The sequence below is a fragment of the Balearica regulorum genome, chromosome 10, assembly GCF_011004875.1.
Source record: "Balearica regulorum gibbericeps isolate bBalReg1 chromosome 10, bBalReg1.pri, whole genome shotgun sequence".
NCBI lineage: Eukaryota > Metazoa > Chordata > Aves > Gruiformes > Gruidae > Balearica > Balearica regulorum.
This window is the reverse complement of record NC_046193.1, coordinates 12,973,825-12,989,452: the sequence shown is the minus strand read 5'-3', so window position 1 is coordinate 12,989,452 and position 15,628 is coordinate 12,973,825. Positions and strand designations below refer to the sequence as shown.

At 41.2% G+C, this 15,628-nt stretch overlaps 1 protein-coding gene across 2 annotated transcripts in view; it reads right to left on the bottom strand.

Annotated features, from left to right (window-relative positions):
- The window catches only part of LOC104640244 (netrin-4), a 53,605-nt gene that overhangs the window by 12,849 nt on the left and 25,128 nt on the right, over positions 1-15,628 (bottom strand). For both annotated transcript variants that reach the window (XM_010308548.2, XM_075762142.1), the window contains exons 4-5: positions 4,485-4,611; positions 3,763-3,951 (exon numbers count right to left, since the gene is read on the bottom strand). In XM_010308548.2, coding sequence (XP_010306850.2) covers positions 3,763-3,951; positions 4,485-4,611 — 316 coding nt within the window. The remainder of the gene's footprint in view (positions 1-3,762; positions 3,952-4,484; positions 4,612-15,628) is intronic.

Here is a 15,628-nt window from a genome sequence, read left to right as displayed (position 1 = left end):
AAGAGCCAAGGATACAGCAGCTTTTCCAACCATTGGTTAGAAAACGATTAGGCTTCCAAGTCAAAGCTCCCATACATGTCTATATCCAAACTACTTAATCCTGTGTTGTCACCCCCAATAACAGGCAGGTGTGTGCCTTGCTCTGGGGCTCTTTTTACCACCCTACCATCTCTTTTTTTTTTTACATATAGATCTAAGCAGTGTCAAAACAAGGTTCTGCAGACTACCTGGCTCTCATTCATCCCCCGCTGCTAGGAACAGAGGAAGCAAAAAGATCAGAGGCCAGCTACCTCTGAGAAAAAGGAATAGCAGATTCACACTTTCATGTCAAATCTCAACAGATTTTTTTTTTTCAAGGGAATGTCTTTGCAGTCTCACATTGGAGGGTCAGCAAAGGGTGGTTTGGATAGTGCCAGGACATCCAATTGTTATACAACTTTTTTCTCCTAGCAGTGATTAAGAGAGAATGCTGTTCATTATTATGACTAATGCTTAAAGACTTTCTGGGCCTGGGCAGTGTCCTGTTAACTTTCTGGGAGCCTGAGGGGGATGTCACAGCTGAACCTAGACTTTGCTCTGGATGGCAGAGCACTCTTCAAGCGTGCTTTCTCAAAGGGATTAGTACAGCATTTCATTCAGCTTTTTCATCAGATTTCCTTTCCCAGCTCAGTATCTACTGTACACAAGGGTCAAGTTTTGATCTCCCATTGAGGGTTGTCCCCCCCCGAGTTCAAAATAGGAAGCTGAAGACCAGGTTGTTCTCACCAAAATCATCCACTAAGTCTGCTGTTTGCAGTTTATTACTGCTTTTCAGCACTTGCCCAGTGGGTGGGTTTTTCATTTAGTGTTGTTAGTCTGGCCCTGTTTGCATGGTTTTCTCAAAGTGAGATGATGCTTTGGAATTGGTACATTTAAATCCTCACAAACATGCTAATCCAGAAGTGGCAGCTCTTCAATTTATGAAGGCTGAGGTATGAGAGTAATGTACCTGGTGGTCTAATTGTCTAATTTCTTGCATATTAGCAATGCTCAAAACAATAACTGTTTTTTACTGAGTTACCAGAGCTGTTTTTAGGGTTGTGCAACCTGAACATTTGCTCAGACAACACCAGATTAAGTTTAATAGCAAATGCAAGTTTTGCAACCTGAAGGATGGAGAAGAGGGCTTCTATCTTACATCCTGCATGAGGCCTTTCAGTTTAATATCAGCTGTAGGCACAAAGAGCTGATGATGGTCCTGGAGGTGAAATCTTCCTTCTATCAAACTGAGTCTGTTCTAACCAAAACAACTCTGCCTGTCTGCACTGCTGTTTCTGGTTTTGCTGTCACTGATAACCAAAGTAATGAGATGTTCCCTGAAAATTCTCTGCAGACGTACCACATACCATGAAGGCACTTATACACCACCTGCAAACCACATAGGGAGGTGTTTGAGGATTGGTTCTTTCATCATACAAAACACTACCCTATTAAGGTAATTTGTCAAATGTCACTGTGGAAATTCTCCTCCTCACCTTAAATAAAAGGGAAAAGGCACAAACTAACCACCCCCTTCCCATGTTTCTCTTAACTCTGTAGTTATATCTGCAGTGTCCCTTCTATTTTCATACAGGTACAAGCTTCATGTACACATCAGTCTGCTGTAAAAGCTGAGGCTCTCTAGAGTGAGCTGCAACACCCTTTCCTTATATCTTGATATGGCAAGCATTCATGCATGCCTTTACATGCTTGTAAAAGGTCCCATTGACTTGAATCATGCAGATAGGGTCAGGCTTACCTATTTGCAATAATGCTGAATCAAACCCATTAGATTCATCTCAACCAACAGAAAATCTAGTGCAGGCTAGTGATCCAGAATTCCTCTTTAGTCAAGGAAGAGAAATAGATATCCTCTAGAGGGCAATTCAGCTCATCTGTCTCAGGCATCTACGTTAGACTGCAACAGATCATTCCCTAGAGGTCCCACTGTTTCTCCACTGGCTGTACAGGGAGCCTAGAAAAGACATACAACTTTCCGGTGCCTAAAGCAGGATGACAGCTATCTAGGCCTAAGCATGCAAGTCAGAGTGGAAACAATTGCATTTGGGGGCCTTCTGCTGGCAGCAGCATGTTCCCAGGTGAAAAGAACATTATTGTGCTTGACTGGCACGATAGGAATAAAGCTCTTTCAGCAAGGTAAATTTCTGAACAGTTTTTCTTTTCCTATGCAGAACATTGGCAGGAGGTACTGAAAGGCCTGTAACCAGACCAGACAAAAGAGGCAGAGGTAGACTCAAGGTCTGATTTCATCCAGGCAGACTGTTCTAGGGTTTCCACACAGATAGGCTGTATTTTCAAATACTGATTTTTCCTTTTCACTGCTCTCCAGTGCTCCTTGACTTTTGGGGTTATCTAATATTACACACGATGTTGGTGACCATCACCTTGCTGTTAAATACAAGAGTTCATACACAGATTCTTTCAGGTACTATAAGATTGAAAACTAATCTTCTGGCACAACAATTTATTCTCATTACAATATTTCCCTGTAGCAAATCTGCTCAGAGTAGAGACAGGACTAGAAAGGGGCCACCGTAGAACACAATGGGATACATGGCGAGTTAGATAAGCTCACTCCCAGCCCTGTCTGCTGATCAGTGTTCTGTGATGAACATTGTGAAATTGAAAAGGAGTTGTGTGGAAGCAGTCTGCAATGGCACTAAGATCCAGTTGAAAGAATACAAAAAGAGCAAAACCATAGGATGTGTTGTGCACAGAAAGTTTAAGCAATATCAGAGGCCTTACAGTCCTAGGGAGAAGAGTGTTTGTGAAGAATCTTGATGAAGATGATCAAAGGGTCAGGAAAGTTTCAAAAGCACATGATACCAATGGGCATGAGTATAGATGATAGAGGATGAAGTTCTCTTTGCTGTCAACTGATTTCTGAGCTATGGGGAAGGAAAACTATCCAAAGGGAGAAATGAAATTATGTACATTGTTGGAAACAGCAATGTCCCAAACAGATGCCAGATGGAATCAGATGTGTGAAGCCTGGCAGGACACTTAGGAAATGTTTACACTAAGCAAGGGAGATTTGGACTATGTTCCAGACTGGTTGGATGCAAGCTACCATGATCCAGAGGTTGTACACCCATATTAGTGCCTCTATGCCCAAGTTACTTCCTAACACATCCTGCTGAAACGTTAATGAGGCAATTAATTCGGACAGAGCACCCCATAATACAGCTGTAGAATCCAGAGATAAGTCTGACTGAGCTCTGATCTATTTGTTCCAAGTGAATATGCATGGTCTCATGCTTCCTACACCTCCTGCAGCCATTGTTTTATATATATTTATGTGCACAAACGTTGCACAATCAAATGGAATTCAACAATAGCTTACACACAGGCACACAGTCTTGACAGATGCAGAAAAAACACAGCTAAATAAAGTGTGTCTCAAGAAAAAAGGAACCATATTATTTTAAATGCAAGTACAAAAAGAATGTACCTTTCCCCAGAAGGCAATGCACTTTGAGAACTGTAGCAGTTATCACAAAAAAGTGTGATACCAGGGGGAGAAACAGGCACAGAAAATCAGGAAGATGACCTTTGGTCAGAAAGCTGTAGGTTAGGAAAAGAATACAAAGAAAGGACAGTAGTACTCATGAATTACTTCTATAGGAGTTACTGATTCTATAGGAGTTAGAGTTCTTTCTTTTAATCATTTTTTAATGCTTCTTCCACCATTCGTCTTCAATGCACATAACAATAGTCACTTACGTTTGCAGACCTCTGTAGAAGACATGGGCTTCCCTCTGTCTCGGTAATACCCTGGTTTGCACCTTTGACACCGATGTCCCTCGGTGTTGTGCTTGCAGTTGTCACAGACTCCACCACTGCGCTTTCCTGATGCCAGCCAAACACTCAGGTCAAAATGGCAGCTGTCAGCATGGTTGTGACAGCGACACTCTGGTGGGAAACAGGAGAATATATTTCAGGCTTATATAAATGACACGGCAGCGCTATTCAAATGGTATCATTTTCCTACTGTGAATCAGAAGAAATACCCGAATGTAACACATTTCATCTGCCTGTAATCCTTGATTTTCATAAAAACTAGAAATTGCAACACAGAGAGCCCCAGCAGGGTCTGAGAATCTTGGGTGGTTGTGAGCTGTGTGGTGTTCTTACAGTAACACAAACCAATCTGATGGTATTGGAAGCCCTGCACAAAACCCTGGCATGCTAAAACACGTGAGGGGACAGAGCTGCATGAAGAACAGATTTCTGTCTTGTAAATTCCACTTCCTAAAAGCCAAAATGGGTCAGCTGCAGTAAAACACACATACCGAAGTTTTCCATCAATGACCAGCAGTTTATCCCCAGTTTCTGTAATGGCACCATTAGTGCAAATCAACAGAAGTCTTTGTTAGGGAACTTTGCCCGCTGCATGGTGAGTGCTCATCCTGGAAGCCTGGATCAGGAAACTCCCTTCCACTTACTTCTGCATTCATTTGGTGCCCCTGTTTTTCCATCTCCTGGCTTCCAAGGCTGATCATTGTATAGCGGTGCACATTTCTCACAGTGCTCCCCTGCTGTGTTGTGTCTACACACACACGTCCCATGGACCTGTCAGGGGAAAGAGAATACATTCAAATAGCTACAAGCAAGAACACAGCGAAGCGCCCAACAGCCTCACGAGGAGCTGGGACTTCTGCTGCATGACTCCCACACAGCTGCCTGGCTCTCTTAGGAAAACCACAGAGCCTGGAGCTGAAAGCATAGCCCCATCTCTTCACATAGTCACTAATGATGTAGATTTTTCCTATCTTCCAGTTTAAACATATGTGGCAACAATTTCTTTTTAATTCTCTACTTGCCTATTTTACTACCACGTTAATGAACAGCCTCTGGGTTATTTAAATAGGTACACCAACGCAGCTTACTTTGCTTTACAAGTTCAGGGCAAGAGCACGCAAAGAGCCTGAGCAGGCAGTGTCGAATACACTCCCAGCTAGCAGAGTTGAGTCACAGGACAGCACAGCCTAACAGACGATGCTGGACCCTGTCTTATTTGATGTTAACAGCAGTCTGGAAGGGAGAATAAATTTAGGGCAATGAAATCACCGTGAGTTACTAAGTTATAAATTGTTAAAAGAATGAGCAAGTAATCCTGGACCTCCTACCACAGTTTAAAATGTAGAAAAATATTAAACCAGGAAAAATACTAACCAGTGTACCCACAGAAAAACAATCCAGACCACACATTCTGTGAAAGGAAAGCACAGATGTTTGAAGAGAGTTAGATGCAGTAGGCACCAACCTACCAACTCACACATGAATATGCAAGGAATAGGTTAGCAGAAAAGGCCCAGTAAAAATTTGGACTGCGTAACTAAGACCATTGTAACTCCAAGTGAATGGGAAAATGTACTTGCAATACTGTGTTCAGTTTTGAACATCTTATTACCAGATAAATAAGAAATTGGAAGATGCTCAACAAAAATGAGCAAAAGCTGGCATGGCTGAAGAATGGGGGTGATCTACAAGCACTAAGCATATAAACCCACCTAGCTAGGAAACAACAGTTTATGAAATATTTGGGGGGAAAAAATGTGCAAAATCTTGACTAAAACTGGCTGAATAGTAGAGTTCTCTGTGATTGTTTGCTTGAAAAATTACTTGAGAAAAAGAACTTGCCTCCTTTGTACTTATCTGCCTTCATTGGAACACAATAACAAATTTTAATCATGAAAATATTCTGTTCTCAAGTCAGTTCACACACCAGGAATATAATAGCCAGTTCCACTATAGACTAATTTGGTGCACAAGATTCTGTCATATCAAGCTAGATCCAAGAAGTGCTTTACAAGAGCTGTTTTGTTGGTGGGTTTTTTGTTGGTTTGGGTTGTTTTTGTAGGGTTTGTTTGTGGGTTTTGGGGGTTGGTTTTTTTTTTTTTAACTAAGAAAAAGGATTCCAGTATCTGTTTGCAATGCCTCCAAGAAAGGATTCCCCTGAGAAATTCAGCATAGAGCTGAGCATAGAGAGTAGGATGCACAGAAATCAGGGACTGGACCCCTCTCCCTCTGTGCACTGTTGAGGATGCTAAGCTCTGTAACCACGGTCACAGCTCTTGCCCACTGCATGCTATACAAAAAGCAGAGGCTGAGATTTCATTTTGACTGCGGTGTGAATTGAATCTAATCCTTTAATCTCACCACTAATGTGCGTTATGTTTCTCCATAGTCTTTCCTGAAAGTCAGACTCCCCCTTTGCTGTCCCTCCCTTCCCCCATCTCACATCACAGGTAGCTTGGAATTGAGAGAAATGTTCAGAAGACCAGTTGCATGAATGCACTCCCCTGCCCCCAAACCCATCTCCCTGCAGCAATTTGGTCTTCACTCTTCTGATTTCTAATCCTCCCAGATCAGATATGTCATGTTGCTAGCAAAGGGGATAGGCTGCAGCTGATGCCATTGCCCCTCTACAGCCAGCTGGCAGATTTGCTGCTGCACAGAGCAGTTGGCTGCCTCCTCACGGAAGACTGAACACAGACTTCAGGGTATGCATTTCTGTCAGAGCTCAGCACCAGTAAACCTCAGGAGGATACAGCACGTAGCACATTATGTGATGCCTCTCCAGACCCTTGTACAAGAAAGTTGTCTGTGTTCAAAGCACTAAATAGGATGACAAATGACAGAGACAAAGACAACAATACTAATAAGCAACAGTGTCAAGCTTCTCTCTATTGGTGTTTGGCTCTTCAGGCTTATAAGTTCCCCCTGTGGACACAGGGGCTGCTTTTCAGAAGCCATAGAACAGAGAAAAGGACCAACATCAGCCTGACCCAGAACTGTGGATTTTAGTGTCCCCAAACTTTAGACTAGCTGAACTTTACAGCTCATTCCAAAATAAATCAGAAGCAAGATCTTGAATCCATCCTTAGAAAAATGCTGATGTATTTCAATGAAAAATTTGCAAGTTGGCCCATTGGGTTGTATAGAAATATATACAAACTGTGCATTCATTATATTAGAAAATTACATTAAAGAAATGCTGAGATTGTATAGTTGGGAAATGGCAGGATTAAACCATGCAATCTTGATTTAGCCTTGAATGACATGATCAAATATTCTCTATTCCACAGGACCCTGTGCTTACAGTGCACAGCACAGATGGTGTGAACACTCATGAACAATTATTCATAAAGTAAACAGCAAAATTCAGCGAGAAAAGAAGAGTCTGGTTGTTCTTTGGAGGTAAGTAGATGTGCTAGTTTGCTCATCGCCCACTGGTTTGTTGCAAACTGTAGTTTGTGGAGGCTATCTAGGAGTGGCATGTTGCGAGTAGGACAGAGGCATAAAGGAAGCTTCCTGCCTGTGATCCCTGCTATTGAACATTTTACCAAATATATGTGGAAGGATGACTGGCTTACACAAAGGGTTGAAAAGCCAAGCAGCCAGCAGACAGGAGAGCCACTGAGCAGGGAGAAGTAAACAGTGGAGCTGGCATGGAACTTTTTTAGAAAGTGTTAGGTCTGAGCAACATTTTTTTGTATAGGTTTAAGAACAAGAAGAGAATTGATGGGTGTTGAGGCAAAGGTAAAGTATAATGGAAGAGAAAGTAAGTCTGCCATATGTTACCTGTGGATGGTTCTCATGGAAGATTTTTTCTCAGACAGCAGAAGAAGAGATAGGAGAGGCAGTCAGAGACCAAAGACTAGGAAGGAAAAAGAATGAAATACAGGAAGCTGTCAGATAAAATAGGAGATAGGATATCTGCTTAGGGAAGGGAATATGTGAGAGTCACACCCAACAAGGAGAGCAGGCATGTCCCTGACTTGTTATTCACTACTGGAGTAAGTCCACATCTCTCTCACAAGAGTAGGTCCAAAAAAAGGTAGAAGATTGTGCTCTCTACTAAATCCAAGACCTCAGGATGCACTGGATCTCACTGGAACACAAAGATAATTATGCAAACATAGAGAAAATAATCAGAAGAGTACAAATTCAGGGGAACTACGTCAATATTTTTCCATGCCCTAGAAAACAAGGTCAGAGTTGCAAGGCCATGATGATTAAGGAGACCATTGTCAGGGAACAGCAAGGACCAATTGCTCACTAAGGGGGCACCATCCTGAGCACAGTAGACAGAGAATAGAGCTGGTACCATAGTCCTTTGATAGCCCTAGACACAGCAAGGGGATGGACCAGCAAGAGACAGGCCCAGAAACAAGCCTATGATATGAGTTCAAAGTCCATCCAGGAGGCACAATGGGAGACAAGCTACAACACCTGTGAGGGGGTCCACCAGGAGGGAAGTTACCTACAGCATAAGCCCAAGCTCCATCCAGGAGGCACAGCCAGAGGCAGAGACGTAGAGAGACATATCTACAGGAGAGCTCAAATAAGGGCTGACAACCCAGGGCTGTGCTTAAATGGAGCCCCCAGGCCAATGGACGGAGGAATAGGAGTTCCAGGTGGGGCTGGTCAGGGCTGTTAAAGTCCTTTTAGTGCCTTTAGGACCCTGATAATAATTCTTTGATTGGCACTGGATTAATGTAATTGGAAGCTTTAGGATATCTGACTACTATGAGGCATCTGAGGAAAAAATACTCCAGCTTTCTAGATTTGGAGCTGGCAATCCAGGTGGAGGGAGCTTGAAAGTAAGGTGTGAGGAACAGAGGCTTACATGAGATTTATGCTATCAATTAGGAAACCTAGCCAGCTTTCAGCTGACAGGTATTTATATGAATACATATAAATGTATTGTTACAGCAGGAGAAAGATTGAGATCCAGTAGATTTCTGTCTCACATCTCTCATATTTCACGTTACCCTCCATGTTCAATATGTGACACTGCATCACTCGACATATACTGATCCTTAGATTCAAAAGTATTTAGGCCTGTATGGGCTTTTCCACAGTGCTCATTGCTGCAATAATTGAGTACTTCTGAAATATTAAGGAATTTATTTTTATGACACCTCCCTTCACCTGCTTCTCCTCATTACTGTGATAACTCTAGTTTTTTCCAAGGATCATTCCCATTCATTGGAGCATCATTGTATTGAGAGTTCAGTTACTCTGACAATTTTTTTTGAAACTGGATGGTGCCTTCCAAAGCTATGGTGGGGAATGGATTGGAGAAATAGATGCACTGGCAGGCAAGCAGACTGTGTGATCATATAAACCTCCCCATTTCATAAAACCTGTCTGAAGTACTATGTGTATAACCTGTAATAGTTTGTATTCTTGTGGTCCTGCTTTCTGAGTGCATTCAGTCAGGGTTACTCATTTCACTAATGCATGCTATAAGCTTTGAAAGATGAAAACTGTTACTTTAAATACTGATATTCTGTCTGCATCAAGCTTCCAGTTTTCTAATCAGCTTTTGCAAAGGGTAGAAGTCTATAGGCTGGCATACTTGCTGGTAGAGGATATTGTTAGTCCAGGAAAGGAACAAAAATGTTATGCTATACTCTCAATCACCATCATATTGGCTTTAATGGCCACTTGAAAGCAAGCTCTGCTTTTGTGTTTTGGTATAGCAGCTATATACTCAGGCTGTGGTTTCATGATATAACATCTTTGGGGGCAATCTCGATTTGAGACATTTCTGCTTTCCTTACTACTCCTTTCTATGTTATCACCTTCTGCATTATGCCGAGTCATGTGTAAATCAGGCTGTGAAACAAAACCATGTTAAAAAAAAAGTTAAAACTGCTTTCTTTTTCCCTTGGCACTAGTATTTTTAATCTGGATTAATTCCCTCATCTGCCTCACAGTATAGTCGTGCTGTTACAAGTCTGGTATTGCTGCCAAAAGCTTTGATTTGTACATCTAACACCTGAGCAGCTTTGAATCAGGACATAGAGGAGGTTATAGGGATTTTAATGCCAGGATGAGCAGTTCCAATCATTTAGCTTGACCTGCTACACTAAGCCATGAATTTCATCCAGTAGTTCTTTGACAGAGCTCAGTAACTTCTGGTTGATTTATTGCAAACTGTGTAGAACCATATCCTGCTTTTATGCAATGGCTCCAAGAAATTGCATGATACTTATTCACCTTTGACTGCACAATGTTGCTTCACCTGAATTCTCATCTGCGGCTGAGAGAGACAGTGGACATCTTCCATCTGTGTGTCCCGCAATTTTTTTATTTTTTTTAAACTCTGTTCAGTTTTGTGTAATACCTGAAGCCTCTTGCTTTCTCTTTGCCCATTTACTTTCTTTTACCTTTTGTCCTTTCAGTAAATGTTGTGGTTGTTGCTCTTTCTCCTGGGCTATTCTCAGTCTGTTTTGGGGCTTTTTTCCTAATGAATGAAGGTTAAATTTGGAAGCCTTCCAGAACAGAGCAACTGTTGCTGATTCAGAGAAAATGTTTGTCTTTGGGCTCTGTATTCACTTTGTAACATCGCCAGAGAAATTTTGGATACAGCAGTTTGCAATGACATCAGAGGCTAGTCCCTTACCTGCTTTTTTAGTAAAATGACTTTCTGTGTCATTGCGAGTGGTTAAGTACAAAAGTATCTCCTGTTCGCCTTTGTTTGTCTTACAGTTCAAATGGGCTCTGTTGTCTCTCCAAATGAAGAGATGTATCCATGCAGATTTACAATAAATCCTTCAATATCAGGTCCTGAGGAGAGCGCATATGACTTTTAAGAGGCCAAATAAAAAATGTCCTTCAATTTTTTCAACTTTGCAAAGACCTAAAAGAATGGGTGGCTTTGGAGTGAGTCCCACATTACAGTGCCTGCTATGAGTGGATTGACAGTTCAAACTCCTGCTCTAATCAGGAATGAAAAAAGCCATTATTTTCCTATGATGTCACTTGCTGATTTCTGGGAAAAGGTCTAATAAGTGTATATGTCTGAAAACCAGTACACATATGGGTGTTTTCTGAGGGAACTGAATTTCTGGCTCATTCTTGGTCACTTTGGTAAATTAAGTCTGAGGGAGCTTGGCAGGGATAAGTAGAGCTGGGGCACTTGTGGCAAGGCCACCTGAGCCCATACAGGTTTTGATCTCCATAGCAGTGAGTGAATGAGCTGCCACTGGTTCTAAGTTCACTAAATAGGTAATGGTGAAGAAAAATCAGTGATAGTGTTGAGTTGGATATTCAGACTGGCATCACTAAGCCCCCTTTTGAACAGTAACAAAAGAACAGGATAAATAGACAGGAAGAGTTACAAAATTCATGCTTCATGTGAGGGAATATAACTCAGCCTGTGACAGTTTCAAGACACAACTCCATCCTCTGCCTGAATTCACCTCCATCAGTCTTTACACACATGCCTGGCTGTGCCTTTGCCCACATTTCATTCTGCTTTCTTATTGTTGTCTCTCTGAATGCTAGCTTGATTTTTATTCATTTTAGGCTAAGCTGTGCTCTTATTTTTACCTACAGTGCCAACAACTCCATTATCGATTTGTAACAAACTGCATACAAGTAACAGCTGTCACACTGAAATGCAGCCCCTGAGTTACAGCAGGTCACCAGCTCTTGGTGAATGTCTGAAGAATGGAGGAAGCAGAAAGGGGAGTGAGGCTCGGTGTTTTAATAGGTGAATGCCTGAATCACAGCATAACGAGTAAAATCATTCACCATTCAAATCTCCTGAAAGTGAATGGCACAAGTGAATTTGGTCTTGTTCAAGGCTTTGTTCCTGATGCCGCTGAACAGTCTGGCCTGACTGCCAACCTTTGCTGTAGAAAGACCCAGAATTAGTTTTCGGGGTAGGAAGAAATGGGAGAAGCTCTAGATTCTGATATATGGACAAGGATTTGTGGATTTACAGGTCAGGCATAATGGGTTAGCACACTGTGGACAGCTCAGAGAAGTTTGGACATGACTTGTTCATTCAACAGGGAAAATAATTCTGTCATTTACTTCGTAATAAGTCTGGCTAACTCCAGCAACTGTCTCAACTTAGCTGGGTTTCTACTGCTTAATCCACAGTGGCTCTATGTGTCTGTGATTGAAAATCCACTCCCAAAGTGGGCCTGTGAGCTCTTTGAATTTTTACCTCTGTATTGAGTGAACTTGGCAGCATGCATAGCTCCCATTCAAGTGAAATTATGTTGAGTAATGGAGTAGATGAAGCCAAGAGAAAAATAGTTTTCTGCAATTTCTCTGCAGATGGCTGCAACTTGGAGAGTGGGGGAAGGGCAGGCCTGAAGAAGGTGCAGGACCAGCCAGATTTATAAGGAATCTGGGAAGGGACAAAAAGGGCAAGAAAGTCCATGATATAGCAGAAAACTTGCACAGCAAGGAAAGGATTCTAAATGCCTAAAGTGTGCAAAGCTAATCCCCAGGACCCTTCCAGCACAATGAGTGAACCAAGGCAAGGAAATATATGTAGAATTTTATAACTTTTGCACTGAGTAATATGGAATTTGTTTATAAACCTGTGCAAAATTTCTTCATATTTTGTGTGCACCTGCTGCCAAACCGTTAAAATACAAACTCCATGCACCCACAAGATACAACTCTAGAAAGATTTGCTTGTATTACTGGGAGATCTATTGGAGATGAGTGAACTGACTGAAAGGCTTTGACAAGCCTTGGTAAAAGACTGAAAACTTTTGTTCTGGTAACATGTAGGTGAGCTGAGGACAGAAATGACATATCTGTCTATTCAGTCCCAAGGAAGCTTAAAAACACAAGAACTTAATGTATGAGGCCAAACACAGCAGCTCTATGATGGTCACATCACAGCACTTCCTAATGTTGGTGGCTGTGTTAAATTCCACTTAGACAGAACAGTATATGTTGCATGGAGCTTAAACGAAAGAACCTCAGAAATATGCTGTACTATGGGACATGAGAGAGGTATTGGTAGCAAGTGGTGGCTGATACCTGCGAGATGAAGCAATTATTTCTCTCTCTCAAATACACATACACTCTTGTAGCTTTAATGTGAAAAGCAATCTTTCTTAAAAGAACTATGAGGCATATTTTACCAGCTCTAAAATACATTTACAAGTGTTTCCAATCAAATGTTTCTGCTAACAGGGTTATTATGGTTCTTTCACAGAGATGAAAGTAACAGAGAACATCAATTAAGTGATTAAAACAACAAAACCCACTATTAATAACAGCAATTAAGCAATAAAATAAAAATATGCTTTAATAGCTCACCCATAGCCATAGCTTTTAAGAAAACCTGTGTTTAAAGGATAATAATGTCAGATAGGAAATTGTTTGCTGAAACCATCCCACAAATAAAAGATGGTTTCCTACAAGATGAGTGTCTGCATGGGTGGATCTATACTGAGCCCCGATTCAGGAAACCGTTTAGGCATGTGTTTAAACACCATTCCTGAATAGGCATGTTTTCCTGATTTGGACTTCAGTAGTAGTAAAAGACATTTCCACAACAATAATAAAATGTAGGAAAAATTTGTTGACTTTATAATTGCTGAATTCCTGCTGACTGAACCACTATATGGATCGTGCCATCAAAATTGTGGTTGTTCTCTAAACCATAGATACTCAAAACATCATGTTAACAGTATGAATGCCAGATGCTCTGGCTGCAAACCACAGGTTCTCAGCAGACCTCATGGAGAACCTGCATGGATATGAAGTTAAACACACTGATTATAATCAGAAGAGGGTAGAAGCACAGCCTACACACCCTATGTGCAACAAGCTAATTAAAGATGCGGTATGCCATGGTATATGGTCAGGGTACACCAGAGTAACCAAATTAGCCATCTTTCATAAGATGAAATAGTAGTCACAGACTAATTTAATTTCGGAGCTTGACAGAAGGCAGGGTATGTCCCCTCTAAGAGGCAGCCCACAGCAGTTGTTCTGCTCTTGCCTGCACTTCAGTGGGCAGTGCTAAATGGAAGGACAATGGATGGGCAGAACCTTCTAGTAAACCACCTAGAAATGGTCTCTGGAACCATTTTAGACCTAATGTTACCTGAACCTTACCTGAATGTCAGTTCAGAACTGGGTGAACTACTGCTTACCTGTGTCCCTGCTATTCCAGCTGAAATGGCTGTAATGCAAAGTAGTGCTGATTCTGTTGGGAGGGGAGGACAATCTTGTTAAAGTTTTAGTCTAGCGTTGAAGAGCCATTAAAACCAGAAATGTTCACAAAAACTGTGGAGGGGAACCCAGAGTACAGAGCCTAAATCTGTACTAAACAAGACTGATAACTTTAAGAACTTTTCATCAGGACTACTACTGCAGGTTTTGTGCAATTCTAGGAGATAGCTGATGTAGCATCTGAGTCAAAACTATAAGAAACCTAATCAGAATGAATACATTTTTTGAAAGGAAACATTCCAGACACCAACCCAGAGGTGTACTTGAATTTGGAGGATACAATCTATTTAAAATAAAGAGGGAGAATGTACCATTGGATTCAAATTTTTAACAGCTCAGAAGGACAGGGGGGTTTATTTTTGGGTTGGCCAAGAACCAGCTCCTGAGAGTAATGGAGGCATTACTTTATCATGCCGTTCTTCCTCACAGTCACTCTGAAGCAGCAAGAGAAGCATGGGATGTATACGAAATATCCTTTTTAGATTTATTTAGGTATTCTTCAGTTAAGGTTTCTGGTGGCTTTTGTGAGAATGTGATAAAATAGTATCTTCTGGGTGGGACCTACAAGACAAGTCTGAATATCCTTTTCAAGTTTTATCTAAGTAATTGTTTGAGAACTTAACTGTCATTTAGAGTCATGGTTTTGAAGCCCATTTTTCCCCTAGGAAACTAGGAATGCACTAAAGCTATCCACTAAAATTGAAGAGAACCTTTCCATGATGTCAGCTTCTTTGTCATCTCTGAACACAAATATCTGAAACTTTCTCATCCACCTGCATGTTGCCACAAGGATTCCTGTGAAATGCTTTGGTCCACTGTGGGTAGCAAAGGTGTCAGCAGCACCACTTTCTTTTCATGTAGTTGATGTGATTCATGACTACTTTTTGCTCCATAATTTATGTGATCTTCTTCTATGTTTTCAGATCATTATGGGCAGAGCTAGAAGTCCATATTCAGTTTTAATTTTTGGTAAAAAAAATCAGCACATGGATCTGTTTCTAGAATTTATTCTGATGTGATCTAGAAGCTCTTGTAATCTTTTTTTTCTTCTTTTTTTTTTAAGCATTCCTGATGCTACTTACATAGTTGATGTACACAGGGCAACTTTTTCTTAAACAAAACCTACTCTTTGAGTTGCCAACTACAAAAGAAAGCACCTCCTGCATCTCTGAGTGCTGGACATCATACAGACTGGCACAGCTTGGATCAGATAATGTGAAAACTTAGCTGGGGATTATCAGCAGAACTGCACAAGATATTTGAAGAGTAGGTGATATTTGCAAGGGATACGACAGCCAAGTCACCTAGAAAATTGCTGTAGAAAAACAAGTTTTACCTTATGTAACCTCCATTATGCCAAACAAGGAATCTTAACTTGGGACCAGATCCTGCTCCCTTTGAAGTAAGTGGAAAACTTCCTATTTGCTTCATTGGGGAGGATCAGACCCACAGGGAGTCTAGTTTGTCTCTGTAAACAGGATAAAGAAGCAAAAGAAACATCCAAGGCAACTTGTAAGAATTTCCTGGCAGTGTAGGTACCAATAATTCACAACTAAAAAAACCCTAATGCTTTATACAA